Source organism: Micromesistius poutassou (genome assembly GCF_964030765.1).
Source record: "Micromesistius poutassou genome assembly, chromosome: 5".
Lineage (NCBI taxonomy): Eukaryota > Metazoa > Chordata > Actinopteri > Gadiformes > Gadidae > Micromesistius > Micromesistius poutassou.
This window is the reverse complement of record NC_140275.1, coordinates 21,784,144-21,809,767: the sequence shown is the minus strand read 5'-3', so window position 1 is coordinate 21,809,767 and position 25,624 is coordinate 21,784,144. Positions and strand designations below refer to the sequence as shown.

Below are 25,624 nucleotides of genomic sequence, written 5' to 3'. Positions count from 1 at the left end.
GATTGGCCTCCTAGATACCCCGATGACCAATCACAGCACAACAACACCCATGATGCTGCCGCTTTCCCCCCGCGCGTGCGCACTCGCAGCGACAAGACAGCTGATAACTCATCTATTATGCTACTTCGCTAAATAAAAAACCTTCCAGAAAACTACGCGACGATCGCCGCTGGACAAACTTGAGGACAAAAAAAATTAAAGTAAAACATGTCTCTTACCTAGTGCTGCCGGAATGTCGCCGTGCATCGGGTCGATGTTTACATAACGTAGCGAATCCATAGGTGTCGTTTGGCGATCCTGGCTCACCGTTCGGCGCCTCGAAACAATGCATACAAAGCTCGGCTAGCAGCTAGCCTCGGCCGGGCTTATGGCTCTTAGCGCTACCGTGTGCAGCTACAATAACCTCCGCTAAATTCAGAAAACATGTGGTTGAAATACATTGCACGTCTCACACACACACACACACACACATATATAATGAAGACACGGGGCCAGGATGTGCATAGCTCCGTGGTGGATTGATGTGGTTACATTGTAGGTTGGAAGCTAAGCTTAGCTAGCGACCAGAGCTACTATATTGCAATGCATTGCCCGCCATCTTTTTAAAGCGATATAAATGGGATGTTTCGCTAGCTAGGAAAATACATGCATCCTCAGTGCTTCGTCGATTTTACGTGTCTTGGGTTCCTATGAATTCCGACCATAACAAATCACACAAAGCTGTAGCAGCAGGAGGTTCGTATTTGGTTTAACTTAATTGTACATTAGCACTGTTTAGCATGAGAAGCACTGGCTAGCGTCTTAGCTGGACAGCCGCAGCGTGCATGCAGAGACACCAGATATTTTAGTGGTTTGGTGTTTTCTAAGTGTACTCGTTGATGTTTGCTTGACTACTCGAGTTAAATTGGCGTTAGCTTGTTTGGTTTCACTCTTGGTTGTTGGCTAGCTGCAATGTGCTCTCTTTGGTACGGTGGTTTGCATGCCGAATTCTGCACATCGTTTCCACATCTGTCCATGTTTTGATCTAGATTGTTGCTATTCTCCAATCTACACAGTTTATTACTACTTTATACATGTTTCGCATTGGCTGTACTATTATACACATCAGTGTGATCTTAGCTGGAAATGTACTACTGTTTGCATTTTATCTTGTTATTTTAACGTTGTATTCCTTGGTACCAGCAGTATTGTGTATGTAGAGACCCATGATTCAATTAAGATGTAGGTATTTTCTGTATATTGCTATTATTGCTTTATATCATACATTTTATTTAACATTTTATTTTTAACTAAACTGTAGTTTTGGCTCAGTAAGATTGTGTCATTAAACATGCTGTGTATCGTTAGACCCAGGGAAACTGTTTTGTTAGGAATCTTAGATTATATTGGCTCATCAAGTGTACACAGAGCTTAATAATGGATATACTAGCACTTCACACATTTTTGCCTTTTAATGAACAGAATATTGTGGTCATGTTTTAGAGTGTGTGTGTGTGTGTGTGTGTGTGTGTGAAGCTGTGCCAAGTTGTGTGTGTGTGTGTGTGTGTGTGTGTGTGTGTGTGTGTGTGTGCATGTATGCACGTATGTGTAGGTGTGCTAGGCAACGTCAATATGTACATCTGTGTGTGATTGTGGAGTTGTGTTGAGTAATGTTTGTAACCTCCTCCCTCCTGCTGTGCTACAGAAAGTGGACGGTCTGGCTGAGGTCTTGAGATGGGATGTTGCCTCCCCACTGGGAATAAGGAGGAAGAACTTCGGCAGGACTGAGAACCCTACCACCCATCTAGACAGGAAGTTGTCGTGTGCTGCGGTCCCTCCCCCCAGGAGACGACGCCGTTCGACTGTCGTCCAGCATGTCGGACGCCCCGGAGACCGCCCCCCCTACACCCCCGACACTCTCCAATCCCCCTCCCCCTGAGGTCACCAACCCCACCAAGCCTGGCAGGTAAGACACGAACTGAGCTCCCTCTAGACCACAGCAGTATGATACCACCAGTGGAGGCTGAGCTCCCATTTGTACACAACATAGGTTTCTGGAATCGAGGCGAAGAACCTCATGGGGTTCATTCTCCTTCTTTAGAGGCGATCTGGTTCCCTTGGGTTTCCTTGGTTTACTAGGATTGGTGGTTGAGCCAGCCCTATTCCTGCAGTTTGACAGGAAACTTGACAGAAGTCATGAGAAAAGGCTTCTTTTCTCTTCTTCTGTAGATGTTGGTGCCAGCCGTTGAGTTATTGGTTTCCAGTGTGTGCCAGAGCTGTCTACCTACTGGGATCTCGTTACGTTATTTAATGTGGCATAGATCAGAAAATAATTTTCTTTCTATTGTTCTGCTATTGTAAAACACAATACTTTTGGTCAGAAACAATTCTCTTGGAATTTAAATTGTGTCCGGATAAGAACTGGATTAAAGATAGCCATGTGACATTGGAGGGACAATGCTACCCAGCCTCCCCTCTTTGGTTAAGATCTACACAATAGCTACATTGAAACTCAATAGCAGACATGCATAATGCTGCATGTCCCCTGAGTTAACGGTCTATCTGTATATCTGTAAAACAGCTACGTGTGTGTGGTGTTCCCTCTGTTGCTCCTGCAGGAAAACCAACCAGCTGCAGTACATGCAGAACGTCGTGGTGAAGACTCTGTGGAAGCATCAGTTTGCCTGGCCCTTCTACCATCCTGTGGACGCCATAAAACTCTGCTTGGCTGTAAGTCCACACACGCCCAAGTTCATTCACACCTGCACTATACCTTTTCTAATGCAGTCATTTAGTCAAAAACATGTCTGAACTAGGTTTCTCAAGAATAAAAACACGCTCATCCATGAGTCAATCCATCTAGGTGTGTTCTCCACAATGAATTTTATTCTGGTCCCCCACCATGGGAAAATTACAGACACAGTTACTGAAAATGATACAGCTATAACTAGCTACTATACTAAAACTAACATAGTACATGTTTAAACTAAATTACAGTTGAAGCAGTCATCTAGTCAATTGTTGACCTGGAGAGCTGTGGTTTATGGAACGAAAGTCTTGAATAAGTCAGAATTAGCAGCAAGCTGATCTGTTTGAATCTGTATTACTCGTGTTAAATGTTCACAGTCGGGGCAAGGTTTGAAGAGCAACATACGTTTTTCATTGCTTGCTTTTTCGTTCTTACAAATTTCAGCATCTTTCTAAATGGTTAAATCATCAATGATCATTAAATAATTATTTACCTTTGGTCTCAACTGGGGGGAGTTAGGGGCAAACGTGTAATCGGGTACTCGTCAAGCCAACCGTAAACTATTACAAAAATATTATTTTCCAAAAGTGTTTTGTCGTCATTTTATGTATTGCTATTTCGGCAAAGTTTTGAACCAGGATACATGAAATATTCATCAACAGTGGCTGTTGTGCAGGCATTGTTGCAGGCAATAGCATTGTTGCAGGCAATAGCAGCTAAGGCAGTTTGAAAGTCAGGCTGGTTTTTAACGTGGTTAGGTAAGAGACTATATTGGATGGATCGGTGTCTAGCAGTGTATACTTACCGTATAGTGTGTGTGTGTGTGTGTGTGTGTTTGTGTTTGTGTGTGTGTGTGAGACCAAAAAAATGCTACACTATCGTCAACCAAGACGGTAAAAAAGCCCAGTTATCTCCAACAACAACTCGTCCAATTAGTTGAAGTTGAAGTGGTCGATGCCTCAGTTTCGGTGTCCACGGAGGGTCCAACTTTTTCGGCGCAGGTGTGCTAATGTTAGCTGCGGTGCAATCAACCTTAACTGTGTGTTCACACCGCACATTGAAACGTGACACGTTTCAAGGCAAAGTGAACGTGGAGACGCGTATCGGGCGAAATTTGTCGCAGCACAAACCTGCGACAAGATTTGATTGACGGGGCGACAGTTTTCCCAGTCACAGGCGAGCACGTTCACGTGGATTTGCAGCGCGAATGCGCGACAAAATTTCACAGAAGTTCAAATATTTGAATTTCTCTGCGGCATTCGTGTGAGACAGCCAATCAGCGTTCACTCCCTGTGGGTGCCAACCACCGTTCAACCGGCTGGGCCAACTGTTCCCTGTACTCCGCAGTGAACCGCAACTTGGAGGAGAAAGTGATTGTTGCCGTTTGCGACTCCCGGAGCTCTATATATAATATGATATGATATATATAATATATAAATATCTATATAATATATACGATATATATAATATCACGGCACAAAGCGGTGTGCGCCTCCGGATTATATTATTAACCCATAAACGACGGGCATTCCGACGTCTCTCCCTCTTCCAACAGGTAAAGACATGCAATGGTGGTTCTCTCGGCCATGGTTGATGAGAATGAATTGGCATAAAGCACCGTTGGCGGGAAAAACGCTCCGGGACACGTTTCAATGTGCGGTGTGAACACACAGTTATGCACAGCGACAGATTTCGATTTTTCGCCTGTTCGCGCAGGCGAAAAATCGAAATCGAACGCACAGTAAGGCTATCAAACATGCTACACTCCTGAGCTGTGAGATGTATTTTGTGTTTGACCAGGTGTTTACTCAAGCTCGACAGGTTTTTCTGGCCAGCTTTGCCTTTCGCGTTGCAGCAGGCCTTTTCTCGGTCCAGTTTGCAAAAGTGTAAACAACCACTCTTGGACCGCTTCTGGTCCAGCACTGCTCTGCCTGTGTTGGAACGCTCCCCGTGGACAAGCCGTGGCGTAGTCACGCACTCGCTCTCCTTCTCTCTAGTATACTGTAGCCCACTCTCTCACCAGATGCGCTCTCTGCCTTGCACGTACGGGAAATTTGGCACAGATTTATTAGTCTTGAATAGGTCGTAGTAGTACTCGATAGTACTGAGATAATCCATTTGCTACCCTAAAGAGTTCTGAGTTCGGTACCCAACCCAAGGGGACAGGGGTTATAAGCCTCCTCTCTGTAGAGCCATCGTTTAGTCCGTATTTCTACCCAATAGGCAAATTACAAAGTAGCTAAAGCAGCAGCCTTACTGAACTAAATCCCACTGGATACGTCTAACGTTTCAAAAGGTCCCAGATGGAAATAAAAATGCTATTTAGATGGCGTTCCTGCTAGCTGTACTATCTGTCTGAGCTATCACTGGGTATGGACTGGATGTTGATCATGATCTGTGGTTGTAGGACTACCATAAGGTGATCAAGAACCCCATGGACATGGGCACCATCAAGAAACGCCTAGAGAGCAACTACTACTGGAGTGCCAGTGAGGCCATGCAGGACTTCAACACCATGTTCACCAACTGTTATATCTACAACAAGGTAACACACACACACACACACACACACACACACACACACACACACCCTATCTATTTTACTGCATAACAAACCAGGCATCAAATTTAGAGTGGGTTGATGGGTATTTAGTGTGCCTTCTGTGTGTGTAGCCAACAGACGACATTGTGCTGATGGCTCAGGCCCTGGAGAAGATCTTCCTGCAGAAAGTGGCCCAGATGCCCCAGGAGGAGGTGGCTCTGCTGCCCCCCGCACCTAAAGGAAAAACCAAGAGCAAACCCCCTCTTCCTGCCACTACAGGTAACGGTCACTTACCCGTCTGAGACATGGAACCTCATTTAAGTGATGTAATGGAACCTCATTTAAGTGATGTAATGGAACCTCATTTAAGTGATGTAATGGAATCTCATTTAAGTGATGTAATGGAATCTCATTTCAGTGATGTCATCTGATCTGAGTAATGGAACCTCATTTAAGTGATGTAATCCCCTCTGAGTAATGGAATCTTGTTTAAGTGATGTAATCCGATCTGAGTAATGTAATCTCGTTTAAATGATGTAATCCGATCTCTGAGTAATGGAACCTCATTTAAGTGATGTCATGGAATCCCATTTAAGTGATGTCATGGAATCTGATTTAAGTGATGTAATCCCCTGTAAGTAGTGAACCTCATTTTAAGTGATATAATCCCGTGAGTAGTGAACCTCATTTTAAGTGATGTAATCCCCTGTAAGTAGTGAACCTCATTTAAGTGATGTAATCCCCTCTGAGTAATGGAATCTCATTTAAGTGATGTAATCCCCTGTGAGTAGTGAACCTCATTTAAGTGATGTAATCCCAGCTGGTTAATAAACTTCATTTAAATCATGTAATCCCATCTAGTTAATGAATCTCATTTAAGTGACCTAATCCCATCTGGTTAATGAACCTCAATTTATTGATGTGAATCCCTCTTGAGGTGTGGAATCTAATCTAAGTAATGTGATCCAAATCCAAGTAATGGGATCTCATTTAAAGGGATACAAGGGGATATCTGTAAATTGCTGTTCTCTTCCTCTCTTACCCAGATTTTACAAATTATTGAGTTAGCTTGGTTAACAGTTGCTTTACGTTAGCCGCCTCCATTGCCTGGCAGAGTTACAGTAGCCTAGCTCCTGTTCACGCGAGGGCAGGACACTTTTAATCACTTTTCATATGTCTCTAATGTGTTCAGAATAGTCACTCATTCAAAATGAGTGCAGTTCGTCTGCAAACACAAAGATAATTTGGCTGTATTTTCGGCGCCATGGTTATTGAGCTAGCAGTCATGTGCCGCTGTTGCAATTCTATTATGGGCTGCCTCTGGCTGGGTAGTCCAGGTGGAGGTAACCTGTCAGCGGAGCAGCGCAGGAACCCTGATTACCACCTGATTATGAACAGTTTGTAGACAAAGGACAATCTTGTTGTGGTGTTACTGGCATGCATTGGGAACTCACTGTAAAGTAATTCAGATTGTGTTCCTAAGCTAGTTCTAACCGAGACTGCGTCCCTTTTGGATACATAATGATGTATTTGGCGTTAAAACAACTCGTATGAATCTGGGTAAAACAGGCAAACGCTAAAAAAACGGTTCGCAGCGTATCCGTTAATAATGTCAGCTCATTCAAGTAATGTAATCCCTTCTTCGTAATAGAAAACCTATTTTAGCAATGGAATAAAATTTCAGTAATGTAATCCCATCTGAGTAATGGTATCTAATTTTACTGATGGAATCCCATGTGAGTAAAGGAATCTCATCCCAACTAATATTATTCAAACCAAACCATTTGTAGTGAAATCACACCCAGCTTTAACTATCCTATAAATAATAGTCCTGTTAACCCTCTCTTCTGTGCCTCCGTCTCTTGTCCAGTGAGCCAGGCTCAGGCGGAGTCCTCAGCCTCCCCCCCGACCTCCTACCCCTCCCCCTCGCCCTCCCAGACGCCAGTCATCTCACCCACGCCCACGCCCACCCCGACGCCCACGCCGACGCCCACTCCCACTCCGGTCCAGACCACGCCCCCGGTCTCCGTGTCTACGCCACAGCCCACGGCAACCATCATGCCTTCTGCTCAGCCAGTCGTCAAGGTAACGACCACCCTAGTTCTCGCCACACGCACTCATTGAAAGACGTTTCAACGAGTTTAACGGCTGCCAGTGTTAGTGGACCTCTGTTTACAAAGACAAGACGAGAGCACAGTCTAACCTGAATGTCCTGTCTTTCCTGTCTGTCTGTTTCTTTGGCTGTGTGTGTGCGTGTGCCTGCCTGTGTGTGCGCGTGTGCGTGTGCATGCGCTCGTGTTTCCCCTCCAGAAGAAGGGCGTGAAGAGGAAAGCGGACACCACCACCCCGACCACGTCGGCCATCTCGGCGGGGCGGGCCGACTCCCCCCCGGCCCAGGACGGCGGCGGCGGCGGCGGCGGCGGCAAGCAGGCCAAGATGGTGTCGGCCCGCCGGGACACGGCCACCCGGCCCCCCAAGGCCAAGAAGGAGGGCAGCGGTGGAGAGGAGGCGGGCGAGGCCGGCCCCGCCGGCACGCCGAGTCGGAAGGGGGGGAAGCTAGGGGAGCAGATGAAGCACTGTGACAGCATCCTGAAGGAGATGCTGTCCAAGAAGCACGCCGCCTACGCGTGGCCCTTCTACAAGCCCGTGGACGCCGAGGCCCTGGAGCTGCACGACTACCACGACATCATCAAGCACCCCATGGACCTCAGCAGTGCTCGGGTAACACACGCTACGCGCACACACGCTATGCGCACAGACACACGCACACGTAAAAGCACGCACGCACACACAGACACACACACACACGGAGGGTTTGGGCCTTTTTGTAAAAATATACCAGACCGTTTTTGAAAGCAATCCCTGGCCCACATTCCTCTCAGTTCCACATGCATTAGTATGAGGGGATTAAACCACTCTGCTCTGTCTCTTTCTCCCCCTACCTCCACTCTCTCTTTCTGTCGTTTCTCATCCAGAAAAAGATGGATAACCGAGAGTACAGCGACCCCCAGAGCTTTGCCACGGACGTCAGGTTAATGTTCTCTAACTGTTACAAGTACAACCCCCCGGACCACGAGGTGGTTGCCATGGCGAGGAAACTGCAGGTATACCTGCATGTCTCACCCCTCGGTCTGGCCTCCCTGTCTTTTCTATCCTTCCGGTTACACGTTATCTCATTCTGTCTTGACCACTTGTCTGTCTGTTAGGCTTACCTTTTCCGTTCTGTTTTTCAACTAGCTGTCTTGAGACTGGTAGGCAAGATTCAAGATTCAATACTTTATTGCCATACAACTCTGTACAAGTTGCTAGGGATTTGTTTCAGTGTGCTCATGACAGTACATAACAAGACCCACAAAAACAGAACACAATTATGCTTCTGGTTCATCCATGCAGTATCCTACCAGGGATCCCACTTGATACAACAGATAAAGCAGATAAAAAAGGAAATTCCTACACATAGGCGACACATCGCTTATTTAAACCTGACCAGACCAGGCTAAGTGTCAGATGTTTGTTTAAAGTGACAGGTGCTTATTAGTGTAAGTGATGTGCAAATCCTCAAGTGTGGTAACCGTGTGTCGCCTGCCCGTCCGTCCGTCCGTCCGTCCGTCCGTCCTAACCCCCCGTCCCCCTGTGTGTCCGCAGGATGTGTTTGAGATGCGCTTTGCCAAGATGCCAGACGAGAGTTCGGAGGCAGCGGTGCCGTCCACCACCCCAGTGGTCAGTAAAAGCACCGCCTCCTCTGACAGCAGCAACAACTCCTCCTCCGACGATTCATCTGACTCTGAGGAAGAACGGGCCACACGATTGGCTGAGCTGCAAGAGCAGGTGGGTATGGCCTACTAGGCTTGGGACAGCGCGCGCAATGTAGCAATCGTCCCATCGCGCCCGACGCCGCCGCCGGCTGGTGATTCCACGGTGGGTGGGGCCGGGTTTCCCCTACCCTAGCTGCGTCGTGCTGCTTCACGCTGACCTCGGCAACTCGCCAGAGAGTGCGAGCGAGCGACCGCTGTACATGCCGGCAACATCGAGTCACTCCATAGAAATCTGACACGACGCACACGTGGAAAAAAAAAAATATGCATCCAACACTCCCAATTTTTCCCAGAAAAAAAACAACGCGGCGATTAGAAAACACACGAGAACACATATCTGGCATTGAGAAAAAATAATAATAATTAAAAGTAATACTAATTAAATCCATTGCCGATAGCATCGTCAATAAGCCCAAGCCTATGGCCTGCCCGTATTCAGCTGTGTAGAATAGCTGGATATATATATTCAGCTGTTCAGAGTAGCAGAACTAGCAGAGGGGAAGGTGTGCATCAGGGAACGGTCACCAGCGTGACACGGCGTGCCCGTCGTGTGCTCCTTGTGTTTGAGGAGCACAGGGCAGACCGTTTCCCAGGGAGCGTCAGCGGGGAGGCAGGGACAGGCAGCTGGTGAGCAGGAGAGAGTGGATGCAGCTAGCCCAGGGAGCGTTGCTAAAGGGTATGCCGTTAAAGGGTTGGCTGGTGTTTGTGTTTCTCTGATTTCCTTTCAGCTAAAGGCAGTCCACGAGCAGCTCGCCGTCCTGTCCCAAGCTCCCGTCAGCAAACCAAAGAAGAAGAAAGAGAAGAAGGATAAAGACAAGAAGAAAGAGAAGGACAAGGTGAACAAGGGAAAGCCCGAGGAGGAGAAGAAGCCCAAGGCCGCCGCCCAGCAGGCCAAACCAGCCAATCAGAAGAAAGCTCCGACCAGGAAAGCCAACAGCACGGTGACCGCCACCAGGTAGGAGCACCGTCCCGAAACACGATGAATGCAGACTCTCCTCTACTGTTGTGTTGAGCGCCTTCAGCGTCTGACCGGTGAATGAATGAATGAATGAATGAATGAATCCTCCCTCTCCAGGCAACCCAAGAAGGGGTCCAAGGCGGGCGGCCCGGCCAACGGGGAGGAGGGGGAGGAGCCCTCGCTGCCCATGTCCTACGACGAGAAGCGGCAGCTGAGCCTGGACATCAACCGTCTTCCCGGGGAGAAGCTGGGCCGCGTGGTGCACATCATCCAGTCCAGAGAGCCCTCGCTGCGGGACTCAAACCCCGACGAGATCGAGATCGACTTCGAGACGCTGAAGCCGTCGACGCTCCGAGAGCTGGAGCGCTACGTCAAGTCCTGTCTGCAGCGCAAGCAGAAGAAGCTACTGCGTAAGGGCCGCGTGCGTGTGTGTGTGTGTGTGTGTGTGTGTGTGTGTGTGTGTGTGTGTGTGTGTGTGTGTGTGTGTGTGTGTGTGTGTGTGTGTGTGTGTGTGTGTGTGTGTGTGTGTGTGTGTGTGTGTGTGTGTGTGTGTGTGAGAATCCTAGGAATGTGGATACCCAAGTATGTGGATACCCAAGTACTCGATTTGGACGGCACTATTCATTGCCTCAAAGTTCCAATAGAGTCCCAATAACTGACCTGAACTGGTTGTTATGCTGGTTTGCATCAGTAGATAAATATGGCAACTAGAAAGCGTGTAGCGTGTGGATGTATTTTGATGAAATCAATCAGTCTTATTTCATTACTCTATCATGAAAGTAAAAGTTTGATGCTTAAAGGTCCCATGACATGCCACCCGATGTGGTGTGATTAGCCGTTACAAGCCGTTTTGAAAATCTGCCCCTTGACAGATTTTCCTCTTGATGACTTCACAGGTGGGCGTGTCCACCTAGATGTATTACGGATAGATCAGCAACGTTTGCTACAGTCCACTGGGTAGGCTGCTAGGCTGATCTATCCAGCACACATCTAGTCACCCACTTGTGGTGACATAAGGGGCAGATTTCCAAAACGGCTTGTAACGGCTAATCACACCACACTTGGTGGCATGTCATGGGACCTTTAATAATTGGTACATTAAACATGAAGAGTGAAGAGAAAATGAAGAGAAAACTGCAAAGGCAGACAACAACTGGTATCTCCTTCAGATAGTATTCCCATCCCTAACAGATCCTAGTAAACGCGGTATGGTTGCATTGACACTGCTTCTCTGTTTCTCCCTCTCTTTCAGAAAAGGCAGCTGGGGGCGGGGCATCGGGGGGCGGGGCTAGCCGTTTGAGTGGCAGCTCCTCTTCGTCCTCGGATGACAGCTCCTCGACAGGCACCTCCTCTTCCTCAGACTCTGACTGAAAGCACACACACACAAATCAAACACACACACACACACACACACACACACACACACACGTGCATTCTAATGCTAAGTTTTATACTGTAAAAAGACCACACGCATACAGAAATACATATATATATATTAACACACACACACAAACACATGCAGATATGCAGACACACAAATACATACGTGGCCAGATTGGGAGACTGTGTAAATAGGCTGAGCTGTTTTTAGTTCCTAGTGTCTTTTATTGAAACCTACAGACAGACAGACGGACGCACCAGACCCGACGTGCAGGACAGACGGAGAAAGACGGACGTAGAGGAAGGAGCTCTCCTCGATGCGACATGACCTACCGACCTGTTGACTGACTGTCTGACTGAGGGGAAGGGGGGGGGGGGGGGGGGGGGGGGGGGGGTGGTGGTCTTTCCTGTTTGTTTTTTTTTCTTCCCATCATGATTTGCCCTCCGAGGAACACTGAACCATGTTGCCGTGGAAACCAAGATTTTTTTTTTTTTTTTTTTTTCTCTTCCTCTCTCTCTCTCCTACTGGGATGGCCTGCCCAGACCTCTGAAAACATTCCAGAGCCAGCAGTAGGGTGTCACATGAGCAAACAGACTCACCACAGGGTGGCGACATCACAGGAAGGGGCGTGTCCGCACCCCCCCCTGTCCTCCTTCCTACGCACGCCCCCGCAGGCCTCCTCGCGCCGCCGCTCCGAGCTCCTCCACGCGACGGCGGCGGGGTCCTCGAGACCGATTTCATCAGAATCCTTATGGTGTGTGTGTGTGTGTGTGTGTGTGTGTGTGTGTGTGTGTGTGTGTGTGTGTGTGTGTGTGTGTGTGTGTGTGTGTGTGTGTGTGTGTGTGTGTGTGTGTGTGTGTGTGTGTGGCGCACTCACCAAGGCCACATCCCAGTTTCAGCTCGTTGGAAATAAACTGCTCTTATTGGCAGAGATGTGCCTGTGCAACACAGGTCGTGTGTGTGTACTTGGTTGGTATGCGTGCAGTCGGGCTGGGCTATGATTTTTTCCAAGGCCCACACATTGCCCCTTGTATGTGCTGTCATGGAAACAGTGAGCCGCCTCGGATTTGGTCCGCATTACCCACAACACCCTCCTGTTTCCTGTGTCGATGCAGTGCTAGCCGATCAAATCATGTCTCATCTCCACCACCCTCGGCCTGTATGTCTGTGTTGGGGCTAGGGGCTCTGGGGTTACCCTTTGACCTCTGTGTAAGAGGGGATCTGTGGATGCCCTGTCCTGTGTTGTCGTGGAAACCAGAGCTGGTCGGGATAATTATGGGCTGTCATCAGACTTGCCAGACACGTGCAGACACTAACACCCCAACCCTCTCCCCCTTTAAAAAAAAAAAGTCCCTTCCCTGCATATTCACCTCTTTGTTTTTAGTTGATGGTCGAGCGATGACTATGATAATAGCTAATTTTTGTATTTTAATAAGAAAGCTGAAAAAAAGTTTTTTGTGTATTTGCATGCACTCCGGCTGTACGTTTCTTCTGTCTGTTTTGAGCACTGTAAAGTAGCCGTACGCTTAGAGGGACGCTCCGCTCGCTAGAGTAGAGACAGACACGCAAAACCAACTAGTCCAATATTTGATGTAATTACTTATATGGGATCCTTATTTTCTGAGTTTCTTTGTTTTCATAAATAAACACATAAACCTACCCCGGTCTCGCTCCCTTATGCACACATAAAAACACGTGGTGTTGATCATCATGAATAAAACAATTTATTGGAGAATTCATAATTAACCGCCGACGACAGTCGCACCACGAAAGGTGGTGTTTTGGTTAATACTAGTAGACCTTTGCGACGTGGTGAATGAAAACTGGATCCTATATTTAATCTTCAGCTTGATTGACGGCTGTGGCCGCGTGTCAGTGTTACCATGACAACCGGCCCGGGACAGACAGCCTCTTCTCGACCTGACGGCTGCTGCTGCTGCCCCCGTCAACACCCCATCATCCAAACCCATGAATACGAGACTAGTACATCCACGAACCACAGCTTCCGAATAAATGATAGGTTGTGAAAGTCTGGCATGATGTTCCGAGTGCTACATGATGAGGCAGATCTTGGACCTGCCGCCCTCCCTGGGAGCGACCCCGTCCCCTAAGGTCTTCCTGTCGCGGACCACCACGGCTTGGTTCCCGTGGCTGCTGTACCAGGCGGACTGGCTGCGGCTCAGGTAGTTGGCCGGAGGGCCGCTCTCCAGCTCCGCCTGCTGCTGCTGCCAGATCAGTAGCGAGGTGTCCCGGTACCGGACTCGGGCGTAGCCCTCCGCCAGAGCCTTCTGGGCTAAGGGAGGTCTCTCCTCCGTGGTGGGAGCCGGGTTCACTCCGGCACCACCGAGGGGGTCATGGGCTAAGGGAGGTCTCTCCTCCGTGGTGGGAGCCTGGTTCACTCCGGCACCACCGAGGGGGTCATGGGCTAAGGGAGGTGTCTCCTCCGTGGTGGGAGCCTGGTTCACTCCGGCACCACCGCGGGAGTCGGACATCGCAGCCCGGGACGAGGCATGGTGCCGGGGGGTCACGGGGGTCCTCCTCACCGTTTAGGTGCACGGGCACGGAGCTCCAGGAACTCCACGTGAACTCCACTCATCAGAGGAACGCCATGAGCTCTCTCTCGAAGAACCAGTCGAATGAGATCCAGTGAGTTTATCCCGAGAACCGCCGCGTCGGCGGAAGGGCTGAGATTTAAACGCCCGGCGGCGTCAAGCAGTCGATCCGTTACCAAGCAGCGGATGATCGTCTCCTCTCCAGCTTGTTGTAGTAGTATAACATAATTAGGCGACGGACATCACATATTAGAATCGTTGACTTGTGGGTATTAATACAACTTACAACAAATTAACACTAGAAGCCAACAAAACGTTACCACCCGTTTCAAGAGAGCTACGTTATAATGGTGACAACATAACTTCCGGCTTTAAGGGCGTCTTTATTTCAAAATAAAAGTCCTCACGTAAGGGAGCGAACGCTACGTTGTAATGTACCGGTAAATCACGTGGCGATGCCCTAAGAAGGAATGCATGTTAAACATCATAACCCTGATTCAAGTTAACTTCGATCTGGCGGGTATTTCCCTCTGAACTGCATACTTCCATTTCTAACATAGTGGGGTTATACTAAGGATGGTTTTATAAGTGGTGGTTGTTTATTACATCAGGTGCATAGATAAAATAATGTAACAATATATAATGTGTTGTAGTGTCATTTTCTGCTGCCATGGTTATGCGTTGTAAAAGCTAGGATTTTCCAGTGTCAAGCAGCAGCAGTCTAGAAGAACAGCTGGGGGGTAGTTCTGCAGAAAAGGGCCATGATGTCTATTTTTAACACAGCTACTCTGACAGAGTCACATTCTGACTCTCCCCCCCCCCCCCCCCTTCCTCCTTCTCTCTCTGCCTTTTCCCTCTCCGTCTCTCTTCCCCCCCCTTCTACCTAACTCTTCCCTCACCCCCATGCGCTCTCTCTCTGCCCCCCTCCTCTCGTTCTCTCTCTCTCTCTCTCTCTCTCTCTCTCTCCCTCACACTCTCAGTCACTGATACCACCATGCCGGCCTCGGCCCGTCATCGGTCCCGGGACAATGTCCTCAACCGCCCAGAGTTCCTCTCCCTGAACCAGCCCCCCGGAGTCTCTGGTCCAGAGAGCCGACCCAGGGCTCGACCTCGCGCTACCTCCCCAAAACAACCGCAAAGCCAGGAGAACGGAGCCTTCAGGTCAGTAGGAACCCACAGCCAGCCGCCCGCCGCGGTGCTGCGGCTGCTCCCTGCTTCATGATTCCAAACTTGGAACGGAGGACAGGAGTAGGACCTGGTTTGCATGGCATGATTCCCAAGGCAGAGGCCCGGAGCTGTTTGTGTTACAGCATTTTTGCTAGAGCTCTTACCCTACTAGGGCACACTCTGTGTGTGTGATGGGATTGTATAACGGAGAGAAATAGTTGGAAATTCAAAGAGAATAAAATTAAATAATGACCCGATGGGTCACAGCAGGGGCAGGTGGATAGACAGACAGGTGGATAGAAAAGTAACCAAATAGCAGCAGAGATTGAATGGAGTAAATGATTGTATGGGAGAAAGGAAAGATAGAGAAAAAAGATAAATAATGTCATGTTTTAGTTGTTAATTTAGGTTATTGAGGAGTCTGTACTCTCCTGTCTGTTCTGCTCCTTGTGGTCTCTCCTCTCTCCCTGTTCTCCTCCTAGTGGTCTCTCCTCTCTCCTTGTTGTTCTCCTCCTAGTGGTCTCTCCTCTCTCCTTGTTGTTCTCCTCCTAGTGGTCTCTCCTCTCTCCTTGTTGTTCTCCTCCTAGTGGTCTCTCCTCTCTCCTTGTTGTTCTCCTCCTAGTGGTCTCTCCTCTCTCCTTGTTGTTCTGCTGATAGTGGTCTCTCCTCTCTCCTTGTTGTTCTGCTGATAGTGGTCTCTCCTCTCTCCTTGTGATTCTCCTCCTAGTGGTCTCTCCTCTCTCCTTGTTGTTCTCCTCCTAGGGGTCTCTCCTCTCTCCTTGTTGTTCTCCTCCTAGTGGTCTCTCCTCTCTCCTTGTTGTTCTGCTGATAGTGGTCTCTCCTCTCTCCTTGTTGATCTGCTGCTAGGGCGCGGCAGGATGTTCCGGATGCAGGAGCTGGGGGGTCGGAGGGTGGAGCTAACGAGTCCCAGCCTCCGGAGCAGGACTGCATGCAGCTCAACCCGTCCCTAGGAGGCATCGCCCTGAACTCCCTGCTGGCCATTGACATCTGTCTGTCCAAGAGGGTGGGGGTGTGTGCGGGCCCCCGCGCCGCCTGGTTGTCCATAAACTCCCTGGTGGTCCTGCTGGCCTTCAGCGGCCACGCTGTGCCCTGGGTGGTGGGAACGCTCATCAGTCTGTACCGCAGCCACACACTGGCTGGACAGGAAGTGCTGGTCAACCTGCTGCTGGGTGAGAGACACACTGACACGCGCATACGCGCACATACGCAGATGCATGCACGCACACACGCACGCACGCACGCACGCACACACGCACGCACACACACACACACACACACACTTTGCGTGTGTGCGTGCGTGTGTGCGTGCATGCGTGCGTGCGTGTGTGCGTGCATGCATCTGCGTATGTGCGCGTATGTGCGTGTCAGTGTGTGTCAGTGTGTGTGTGTGTGTGTGTCCATGTAACAAGTGCTGTAAGAACTGAATTACCTGGGTGTGGGATAAATGAAGTTCATCTTATCTTATTGTATCTTATCTCCAGAGCGGAAGAGAACATTCTGAAGTAGTTGCACCTTTGTCGGAATGAGGTCATCTTCCTTCTTAGACACTCTTATTTAAACTGTCTGCAGTGTGCAGTGTGCAGCTCTCATCCGTTGTGTCTGTTACACAGTAACTCAGAGTAGTGAGGCTGTCACGCATGGCGATAATAGAAGAGTCCCCAGCGGTGTGCAAGAACTGAACTCACACTCCACATGCACCTTTTGTCTCACAGCTCTGGTGCTGGACGTGCTGACCGTCGGCGGCCTGCAGAAGTTGGTCAAGCGCAGAGGACCGTGGGGCTACCAGCCGGGCTTCTTCGACTACATCGCCATGGATACATACTCATTCCCCGCCGCCCACGCCAGCCGAGCCGTCATGGTGTCGGGGTTCCTCCTGAACCACTTGGTTCTGGCGGTAGGTGGTCGCGTCCTCCTCAACGGCGTGCCGGATGAGCCAGTGAGTCTCATGTGTAGTGAGTCCCCCTCCTCCTCCCCCTGATGTGCTCCCCAGGTTCCTCTGAGGATCCTGCTCTATCTCTGGGCCTTCCTGGCAGGGGTGTCCCGCGTGCTGCTAGGGAGACACCACCTGTTCGACGTGGGCTGCGGTGCCATCCTGGGGTATCTTCAACTCTACCTGGTAGAGAACGTGTGGCTGGACTCTGACACCTGTCAGACAATCATCTCCATCAGCACACTTAACTGGGCTCCGCTCATTTAGCCCCCCCCCCCACCCACCCCACCAGATGGTGTCACCCTGGTCTGCACAGCTTTTGTCTACGCTACAGTGCTTCTGCTTTAGACTTCTTGAGACATCTTTAGACTGGTTCAGGGCCGTGATCTCAAGGTTTGATTCTAAGTGGGTCTGGGTTAATCTAGGTCCAGTAGAAGCAGAACACGGCCTTTGTAGAGCTCCCAGAGTTAAATAAAGCATGTAGCTCTTCAACGTCACAGAAGAATGGAACTTAGGTGCTGTAGGTTTTGATTCAAGAGCTATAATTTGAGTGTAATTCGCAATTTGTCTGTCAGCTATGAGTGAGGGAAGTTCTCTGTGAGAATATAAAATGGTTTCTGGTAGAATGCGCTTGTATCAGCCAATTGTGACGACATTTTGCTAATTTATGATCAATCAGGACATCTCTTCCTTGATTGGTTTGGGGAATACCTTGTCTGTCAATCACAAGTCGACAGGTCCACCACTTCAAAACTGGAGAAACCTTCAAAATCCTGCAGTCTTCTGCTCTCTCTTGTTGATTCTCACATCTCACCTACAGCAGCTTTAAAAGATGGCAGCATAAGCCTAATATAAATTCTGATATTTTTAAGTACTTAGATAGGCAGAGGTTAACTCCTAATTTTTTCCAACACAATAAAATATTTACTATTTATATTGTTGTCAGGAAATAACCTGATTACAAGTTCCTCAAGAATAATTAATGCACAGAACAACAAACGCATCTTTCCCATAGGCTCAGGAACGTCTTTTCAATGTGTTTACATTTATGAGAGAGAGAGAGAGAGAGCGAGAGCGAGAGCGAGAGAGAGAGAGAGAGAGAGAGAGAGAGAATAAACATGTGCCTCCATTTGACTGAAATAAACAAAATTCAGACAACCTTCAGCCATTGTCCATTTTACTTAAGATTTGCATACACACATGCTGAAAACAAAGCCTTTTTTTTTTAATCTGCGTTCAGTGGTTTGTAGTACTGGTAACTTAGAGCTTTTCAATAAAGGGCTTACCCATCAAAAACAAACATACGTGTTATATAAATATCAATGCGCAATAAACTTATAGAAAAGCTATATAAACCAAAAAATAAAAATATAAACCTCAGATCAGAACTTTCTGGTATGGACACAACTCCAACAATAGAGAACGTTCGTATATTCATCCAAGCGAAGGGAGGGGGGCTTTGCTTGTGTTTTGACCCTCACCAGTTGCCTTATGACGAAAACATTCACTGCGCATGCTCAGTGTGTCTGCGCAGCACATTCTGGTGTTTAGCTAGTTTGGGCCACACACGTCTGGGGCATTCTGTAGCCGTAACGAGTCGAGCATCATAAGGTGATTCGTCAAATATCTTCATAAACTACAAACTATATCTGGTGACACTCCTTAAGTATAGTATTCGTGCAATACTATAATACTTGGGGCATTGTTTGCTAACATAGTTAGCAACATTGTCGGGTATCGTTAGCTTTCTGTGAGAACAGCCACTAGGTGGATCAAGAAAACAAACACATCGTGCAAAACGCCACATTACGAACGGCTTCATCGGTGTGTCAGCCGAGACACGATGGCGACAGAAGAGAAGAAGCCGGAGACTGACAACATTAAACATTGCTCGTCGTCGGGATCTGGCAGTAAGGTGCGTTAGCTCGTCGAGGTAGCATACTCTGACATGTCACCAGCCACAGGGCTGTCAAACAGCAGGACAATCACTGATGTGTTCTTCCGTTTAGAAGGCAGGCACATCCTGACATCCTGCAACATGGATAGCCTCAGAACTAGTCCCAAAGCGTGATTGTTGTTGTATCCGATATACTTAGCTAGGTGTTGCAAAACGCATCCTCTTGTCAACGTGGAGTACACGTTGTGGGCTCAGGGCTCTCTGAGTGGTCAGGTTCAACTTGGGTTTGCTTAGTTAAACGCGTAAAATAGTCAGTGGTCATGTTTCGTTTGTTTGTTTACAATGACCTATGTTGTACATGTGTTGGATGTCTGTGGTGTATTGTTTCCAAAATAAAATTTCCAGTATACAGCTCCTCGGTTAAGATTGTCATAATACTGTCAGTATTGTTCGGTGTGGATTGACATGTGAGGATTCCTTTGTATTTCCAGTCCAACCCAGCCAAACCAAACTATGCTGTGAAGTTTACGTTGGCCGGACACACCAAGGCGGTCTCCTCAGTCAAGTTCAGCCCCAATGGAGAATGGCTTGCCAGCTCGTGTAAGTCCTTCCTCAAGCGACTGCACTATGACAACAACCACACACCACATGTCCGCTCAAGGACAATCTGCCTGGCATGTCATCCATGACAACCTTGCATCACATGTCATGACAGCGCGCATCACTAAGCACATCAATTAGCACTTTTGGCCGTGCAGAGACGTTCAGCGTTTCTTTGCTGATTTGTGGTTTCACAATCAGTTTAAACACGCTGAGGTGCTCCCGATATGGACCACCTACGAGGTCGGGCCAAAGCGAGTCTAGCTGGTTGTTGTTCGGAGTGAGAAGTTGTCTTGAATTGTAGGAATATAGTAAATATAATATACCTATACAATACATTTTGGTTTCTTGACGCATCGCCATGCACAAAGAGTACGCCTAAAGTTCTCAACAGCTTGATTCTAAATAATTTTTTGGTTCCTACAAGTAAAGGGTAATGACGGTTTGGATAGAAATAGGACATTTATAGGATATTATTTATTTTGGATTAGTCTTAGTCTTAAAGGGGACATATTATACCACCAGGTGTGAGTGTGATTAGCCATAACAAGTCGTTTTGAAAATGTGCCGCTTCTGACATCACAGGTGGGCGTGTCCACCTAGATGTGTGCTGTATAGATCAGCCTACCCAGTGTACTGTAGCAAACGTTGCTCATCTATCCGTCATACATCTAGGTGGACACGCCCACCTGTGATGTCAGAAGCGGCACATTTTCAAAACTGCTTGTAATGGCTAATCACACACACCTGGTGGTATATGTCCCCTTTAAGACTGAACATTGGAACATATTTCACACTATTAGACCACATTAGACTTACCCTTTTCCTAATATCAAGGACATCGTGTGGCACTCAGGGAATATGATCATATATGTGTGAAACATTATCCAATGTGTGAACAAAGAAGCAAAAAAGCTCAACTAAATTGTCAGAATCATTGCGGACATATATTTAATGTCTCTTAAACAAATCAATCCCATTTTATGAAGCTATGACATAAACGAAAATAAGCAATAAAAGTGTGTGTTGTTGTTCCATCGAGACACATTCGTGACCAGTTAAAGACACACCTTCAAGCGGCTCGCCTGGTCGTAATGGCAATGCAAATTGAGCCTGGGTGCCACGCCTCGTATGCCGGGCCAGAATAGTATTGTTGAAAAATGCCACTTGACAACCCTGCATCCACATGCCATCTCAAGGACAACCCTGTATCCACATGCCATCTCAAGGACAACCCTGTATCCACATGCCATCTCAAGGACAACCCTGTATCCACATGCCATTTCAATGACAACCCTGCGTCCCATTTAGATTCCTTCATCACATCACATCGTTTGTACCATTTTCAAAATTTTTAGTGAATTTGGAAAGATGATCCTCAAGAGATTCTTTAACTGTGGTAACGTCCCTTTTTGTAGCGGCGGATAAGCTGATAAAGATCTGGGGAGCGTACGACGGGAAGTTTGAGAAGTCCATCGTCGGTCATAAACTGGTAAAGAGTCCGATTAGCAGCACACCGGCCCTGTTCCTGGCCAGGTGTCCTAATGAGACTTAACGTGAGTCTTAATGTGTGTTTAGGGTATCTCTGATGTGTCCTGGTCGTCCGACTCCAACCTGCTGGTCTCCGCCTCGGACGACAAAACACTCAAAATCTGGGACAACTGCTCTGTAAGACACACGCACACAAAGTACACACAGCATACACTCAGCGAGATCTCGAAGCACCCAACACACACAGCATATTCATTCATGAAATCTAAACTCGAGTAAATGCACGCAGACATTAATTCATTCTAGACACTCACTCACGCGTGTGACATTTGGGATGGCCTCCTGTTCTTTGAGCTAAAACTCTCGCTAGTTTACATCTTTACATTTAAAGTGTGTCTGTTTGCCCGTGTTTCCAGGGAAAGTGTCTGAAGACGTTAAAGGGACACAGTAACTATGTCTTCTGCTGCAACTTCAACCCACAGTCCAACCTGGTTGTTTCCGGTTCGGTAAGTTAAAATCTACTAAACTGTACTCATTAACCTGTCACCAAACCCCCCGCAAACCTGTCATCATAAACGACACCTAATCAACATGTACTCTTAAAGCCAACCCTATAAACATGTTAATCCAAAACGCAACCTTATAAACATGGCCTCTTAAAGCCCATGTCCTGTTGAGGAGAAGTCTAAACGATCCATCTTGCCTCGCCGTCTTTGTGTGTGTGCTTGTAGTTTGACGAGAGTGTTCGTATCTGGGACGTGAAGACGGGGAAATGTCTGAAGACTCTTCCGGCGCATTCTGACCCCGTCTCAGCTGTAAGTCTGCCCACTGACCGCTCAAGCGATGCGTGTATGCTGTGTGTAGTACTCTGTTAAGGATGTGTGTCGGTCTCCAGGTCCACTTCAACAGAGATGGTTCACTCATCGTTTCTAGCAGCTATGATGGTCTTTGGTACGTTTATTTACTGACACACCTACACACCATGGGCACACACACATTCTGACTGCTGAATTGACTGCTTCGTAGGCTATCAAAATGAGTATTCCTCTAATAGTAATAAAGGTAGCCTTCCATAAAAACATCTTGATTCAACCTTAACCCTTCTAAACCAACTGTCTGTTTCTAGCCGTATCTGGGACACGGCTTCAGGACAGTGCTTGAAGACACTGATTGGTGAGTGGTGGGGATGTATGCTATACAGACATGACACATATATGCTTTGACATGACGTAAAGAGGATTTTTAATGGACTGTAACGTGACCTAGATGTCTAGTTTATAGATCTGGCAACCGTTGTGCTGTTTCCTCTAGACGATGACAACCCTCCGGTTTCGTTTGTCAAGTTTTCTCCCAATGGGAAATACATCCTGGCTGCTACTCTTGACAAGTCAGTATTAAAACATAAATTTGCCTCAATTATGGAAAGTGGCATATGTCTTATCAAAAAATTATCCAAAGAAAGTAACATGAGATTTTTCCACGTTGCTCAGAGTTGGAGCCAAATCTTGCATATCGCACCTTTCTAATGATTTCTGAGTCTAATGAGTTGGTTTTTGGTTGCTAGCTAGGAGGTGAGTTTTGATGTGAGCAGGCCTACAGCTGTCTGATACTCTGTTGTGTTTCACAGCACATTGAAGCTTTGGGACTACAGCAAGGGCAAGGTACGGTCTGTCTCTGCATTTCGTCATGTCTCCCTGTTTTTGTGTGTGTTATCTGAACCGTGCTGCTCCTATAAGTACTAACTTCCTCTTGTGTTCCACTAGTGTCTAAAGACGTACACAGGACACAAGAATGAGAAGTATTGTGTCTTCGCCAACTTCTCCGTCACCGGCGGCAAGGTGTGTATATGTGTCGGTGTTTGTGTAAGAGAGAAAACAATAAGATCAAGTTCCTGTGAAACCTTGTTTGAGGAATTGTAAATGAGTGTAGTGAAGTTCAGGGATGTGTGTGACGTGAAGACTCCCGTTCAGCCACCTGTTAAAACCTTCCTGCTGGGAGACGAGCAGTCCTCCGAGCTGCTGGTGTCAGATCAAGGGCTCACTGTGCTTAAGGCCGTCCAGAGTCCCTGGCCAGGCGTGAACCCGTTGACCCTGTGTTGTAGTGGATCGTGTCGGGGTCCGAGGACAGCATGGTGTACATCTGGAACCTGCAGACCAAGGAGATAGTCCAGAAACTACAGGGACACACAGGTAGGACCCCGCCACCACCCAGCCTGCTCTCCTCCTCGCTGCTGCTACACACAGGCCCCCCGTGTCTCACCCTCTGCGTCTCACCCTCTGTCCCTCACCCTCTGTCCCTCCCCCTCTGCGTCTCACCCTCTGTCCCTCCCCCTCTGTCCCTCCCCCTCTGTCCCTCACCCTCTGTCCCTCCCCCTCTGTCCCTCCCCCTCTGTCCCTCCCCCTCTGTCCCTCCCCCTCTGTCCCTCCCCCTCTGTCCCTCACCCTCTGTCCCTCCCCCTCTGTCCCTCCCCCTCTGTCCCTGTGTGTTCTCAGACGTGGTAATCTCCACGGCGTGTCACCCCACGGAGAACATCATCGCCTCGGCAGCTCTGGAGAACGACAAGACCATCAAACTGTGGAGAAGCGACATTTAGAGTCGCTCAGCAGTCGACCTGACGTCTGACGGACTGACGGCTGGACTGTTTGATTAACTGACCATTACACCGATTTACCGCGGACTGAACTGTTTGACTGACAGCTGGATTGATTGATTTGCTGTAGGGAGGACTTGAAGAAGAATTGAGCACTTGACTGACTGACTATCGGGCCGACTAGCTGCTGTACATAGATGGCTGTCAGAGAATGTACTTTGGAAGAAGAATCTCCTGGCTGGGTTATCACGGCGGACCAGATGATGTTCTACACACACTTCAGGAGTGTACAGCTTTGTCCCGAATGTATCTTGGGTGTGGGTTGGTTTCTGTTAAAGGCTGCATTTATCTGGACCCGTCGGAGCCTCTCCACTCACCCAGCACCCGGTCTTCACATCACTCACTGTGCGCTCGTGTACCGGTCCTCCCACGGACCGGTTCCTCATGTTAACACCACCTGTTTTCTTCAGCTCCTTCATTTTAATCAGTAGTTTTTGAGGTCTAAATAATTGAGTTCTCTCTTCTTTTGTCTCCGCTCTTATGACACTGCTGTCATGCCTTCAGATAGTGTGTTTGTTAATCTAACGGAATACTGCGGTTTATATCCAGCCCGAGAAGTCCACTGGAACGTTCTGTTTTTCCAAAACCCATGACCACAAATGGCCACCGCCAACACCATCCGACCTTAGCGTGGATGAAGACAGCTGATCTAGAAAAATAATCTAATATTGTATGGACTTCTTTTGTTGTCATTTATTTCCTTGTAAATAAATAGTGCTGTTTTTGCCTACAAGACAATGGTGTGGTTTGTTTACAGGTAAACATTGAGAAAAACACGAGATCCTTGGCATGGCGTTGGGCGCAGAGTAGACAATGTATATTAATTTATAATCGTATTTAACTACTAGGGGACCTGTTTCAATAGCTCGATTTCAGGTCATCCGGATATGTTAAAATCAAAAGTCAGGGAAAGGCAGAATTTTCGCTTTCAAATACCAAGCTACTCAGTTCAGTTACCATGGCGACGCATTCCCTGAGCTGAACTTAGACCAAACCTGGTACATATCCGGTTAGATATAAAGTCGGATGGGAGACGGGGCTCAGAAGTTGGAAATGGGCTGTAAAGGTTTCAAACCAACACTGTAGAAATACATTTATTTATAAACGTCATCCTTTTTTTTTTCGCAAATTTGTTTTCTTCGATATAAATCAATACAGGAAACGAGGCGTCTCTCGACCCCTTGCACTGTCTCTCCCCAGAGGTCCTGCTAGAACAGTAGGCATGGTAACGAGCTCCCCGCTGACTTCAGGGCCGCTGAACCCTTGTCCACCTTCCACCGCAGGCTAAAACATTTTCAGACATATGTAATTTAATATTTACATGAGATGCGGTTGTTTCATAATGGCTGGGTTTCCTGTTGTTTCATATTTAAACATAACGGGAAACCCAGCCATCAAGCAAGCGTGGCTAATTAAAATACAGTCCCCTAACTACGCCACAGGTGTTCTGCCCATGGATGTGTGGTTCTACCGCCACCTCGTGGACACTCAGAAGAAAAAATACGTTTATTCAACTAAGATGCGCACTATTCAACATTCAACAAATAAAAGTGGATGCATAGTTTTAAAAAATGACAACAAGTCATGACCTATTGTTTTTTTTAATTTTTTTATTATATCTTTGTCTTTGTGGAGTAAAAGTTTTAGACGTGTGTAACCCCGTCCCATTAGTCTCAGCTCAAACATCTTCAGTGTGTGTCTCGTTAAGACATTCGTATATAAGTACAACAGTAGTATAACCGTCATTATTATTAATTACTTACAGCCTCACAGTCCATCTACTCTTGCTTCCCTTGGAAAGCAAGAGGTGTTACCTCCTTCATGTAGGCATGTACAAAATGTAAATTGTATTTATTATGTAAATTAATATAATATTTACATTTATAAACATA

At 47.7% G+C, this 25,624-nt stretch overlaps 4 protein-coding genes across 8 annotated transcripts; 3 read left to right on the top strand and 1 right to left on the bottom strand.

Moving 5' to 3' along the window:
- Positions 1-92: 92 nt before the first annotated feature.
- brd3b (bromodomain containing 3b) lies at positions 93-13,083 on the top strand. 5 transcript variants are annotated; one of them, XM_084468428.1, is made up of 12 exons: positions 93-200; positions 1,685-1,945; positions 2,598-2,709; positions 5,136-5,273; positions 5,402-5,549; positions 7,141-7,355; positions 7,584-7,991; positions 8,246-8,374; positions 8,916-9,098; positions 9,814-10,040; positions 10,161-10,453; positions 11,296-13,083. In XM_084468428.1, the coding sequence occupies exons 2-12, from the start codon at positions 1,854-1,856 to the stop codon at positions 11,412-11,414; spliced, it is 2,064 nt and encodes a 687-aa protein (XP_084324554.1). In that variant the 5' UTR covers positions 93-200; positions 1,685-1,853; the 3' UTR covers positions 11,415-13,083. The 5 variants fall into 5 exon arrangements, with proteins under 5 accessions (XP_084324554.1, XP_084324555.1, XP_084324556.1 ...); XM_084468429.1 differs by having other exon boundaries at positions 7,581-7,991; positions 8,252-8,374; XM_084468430.1 differs by having other exon boundaries at positions 7,581-7,991; positions 8,916-8,990.
- A 42-nt stretch (positions 13,084-13,125) lies between these two features.
- Positions 13,126-14,285, bottom strand: brd3os (BRD3 opposite strand). The gene has a single exon (XM_084468438.1). It carries the CDS (start codon positions 13,914-13,916, stop codon positions 13,476-13,478), a length of 441 nt encoding a protein of 146 aa, XP_084324564.1. The 5' UTR covers positions 13,917-14,285; the 3' UTR covers positions 13,126-13,475.
- A 665-nt stretch (positions 14,286-14,950) lies between these two features.
- On the top strand, positions 14,951-18,258 carry LOC311343557 (inactive phospholipid phosphatase 7-like). Its single transcript, XM_084468436.1, has 4 exons — positions 14,951-15,137; positions 16,011-16,333; positions 16,877-17,058; positions 17,155-18,258. The coding sequence occupies exons 1-4, from the start codon at positions 14,971-14,973 to the stop codon at positions 17,359-17,361; spliced, it is 879 nt and encodes a 292-aa protein (XP_084324562.1). The 5' UTR covers positions 14,951-14,970; the 3' UTR covers positions 17,362-18,258.
- Positions 18,259-18,628: 370 nt separating this feature from the next.
- Positions 18,629-24,452, top strand: LOC311343554 (WD repeat-containing protein 5-like). The gene is made up of 13 exons (XM_084468432.1): positions 18,629-19,009; positions 19,483-19,591; positions 21,010-21,083; positions 21,170-21,259; positions 21,499-21,588; positions 21,814-21,897; positions 21,978-22,033; positions 22,209-22,255; positions 22,394-22,469; positions 22,710-22,743; positions 22,846-22,920; positions 23,184-23,271; positions 23,575-24,452. The coding sequence occupies exons 1-13, from the start codon at positions 18,938-18,940 to the stop codon at positions 23,673-23,675; spliced, it is 996 nt and encodes a 331-aa protein (XP_084324558.1). The 5' UTR covers positions 18,629-18,937; the 3' UTR covers positions 23,676-24,452.
- Positions 24,453-25,624: the final 1,172 nt, after the last annotated feature.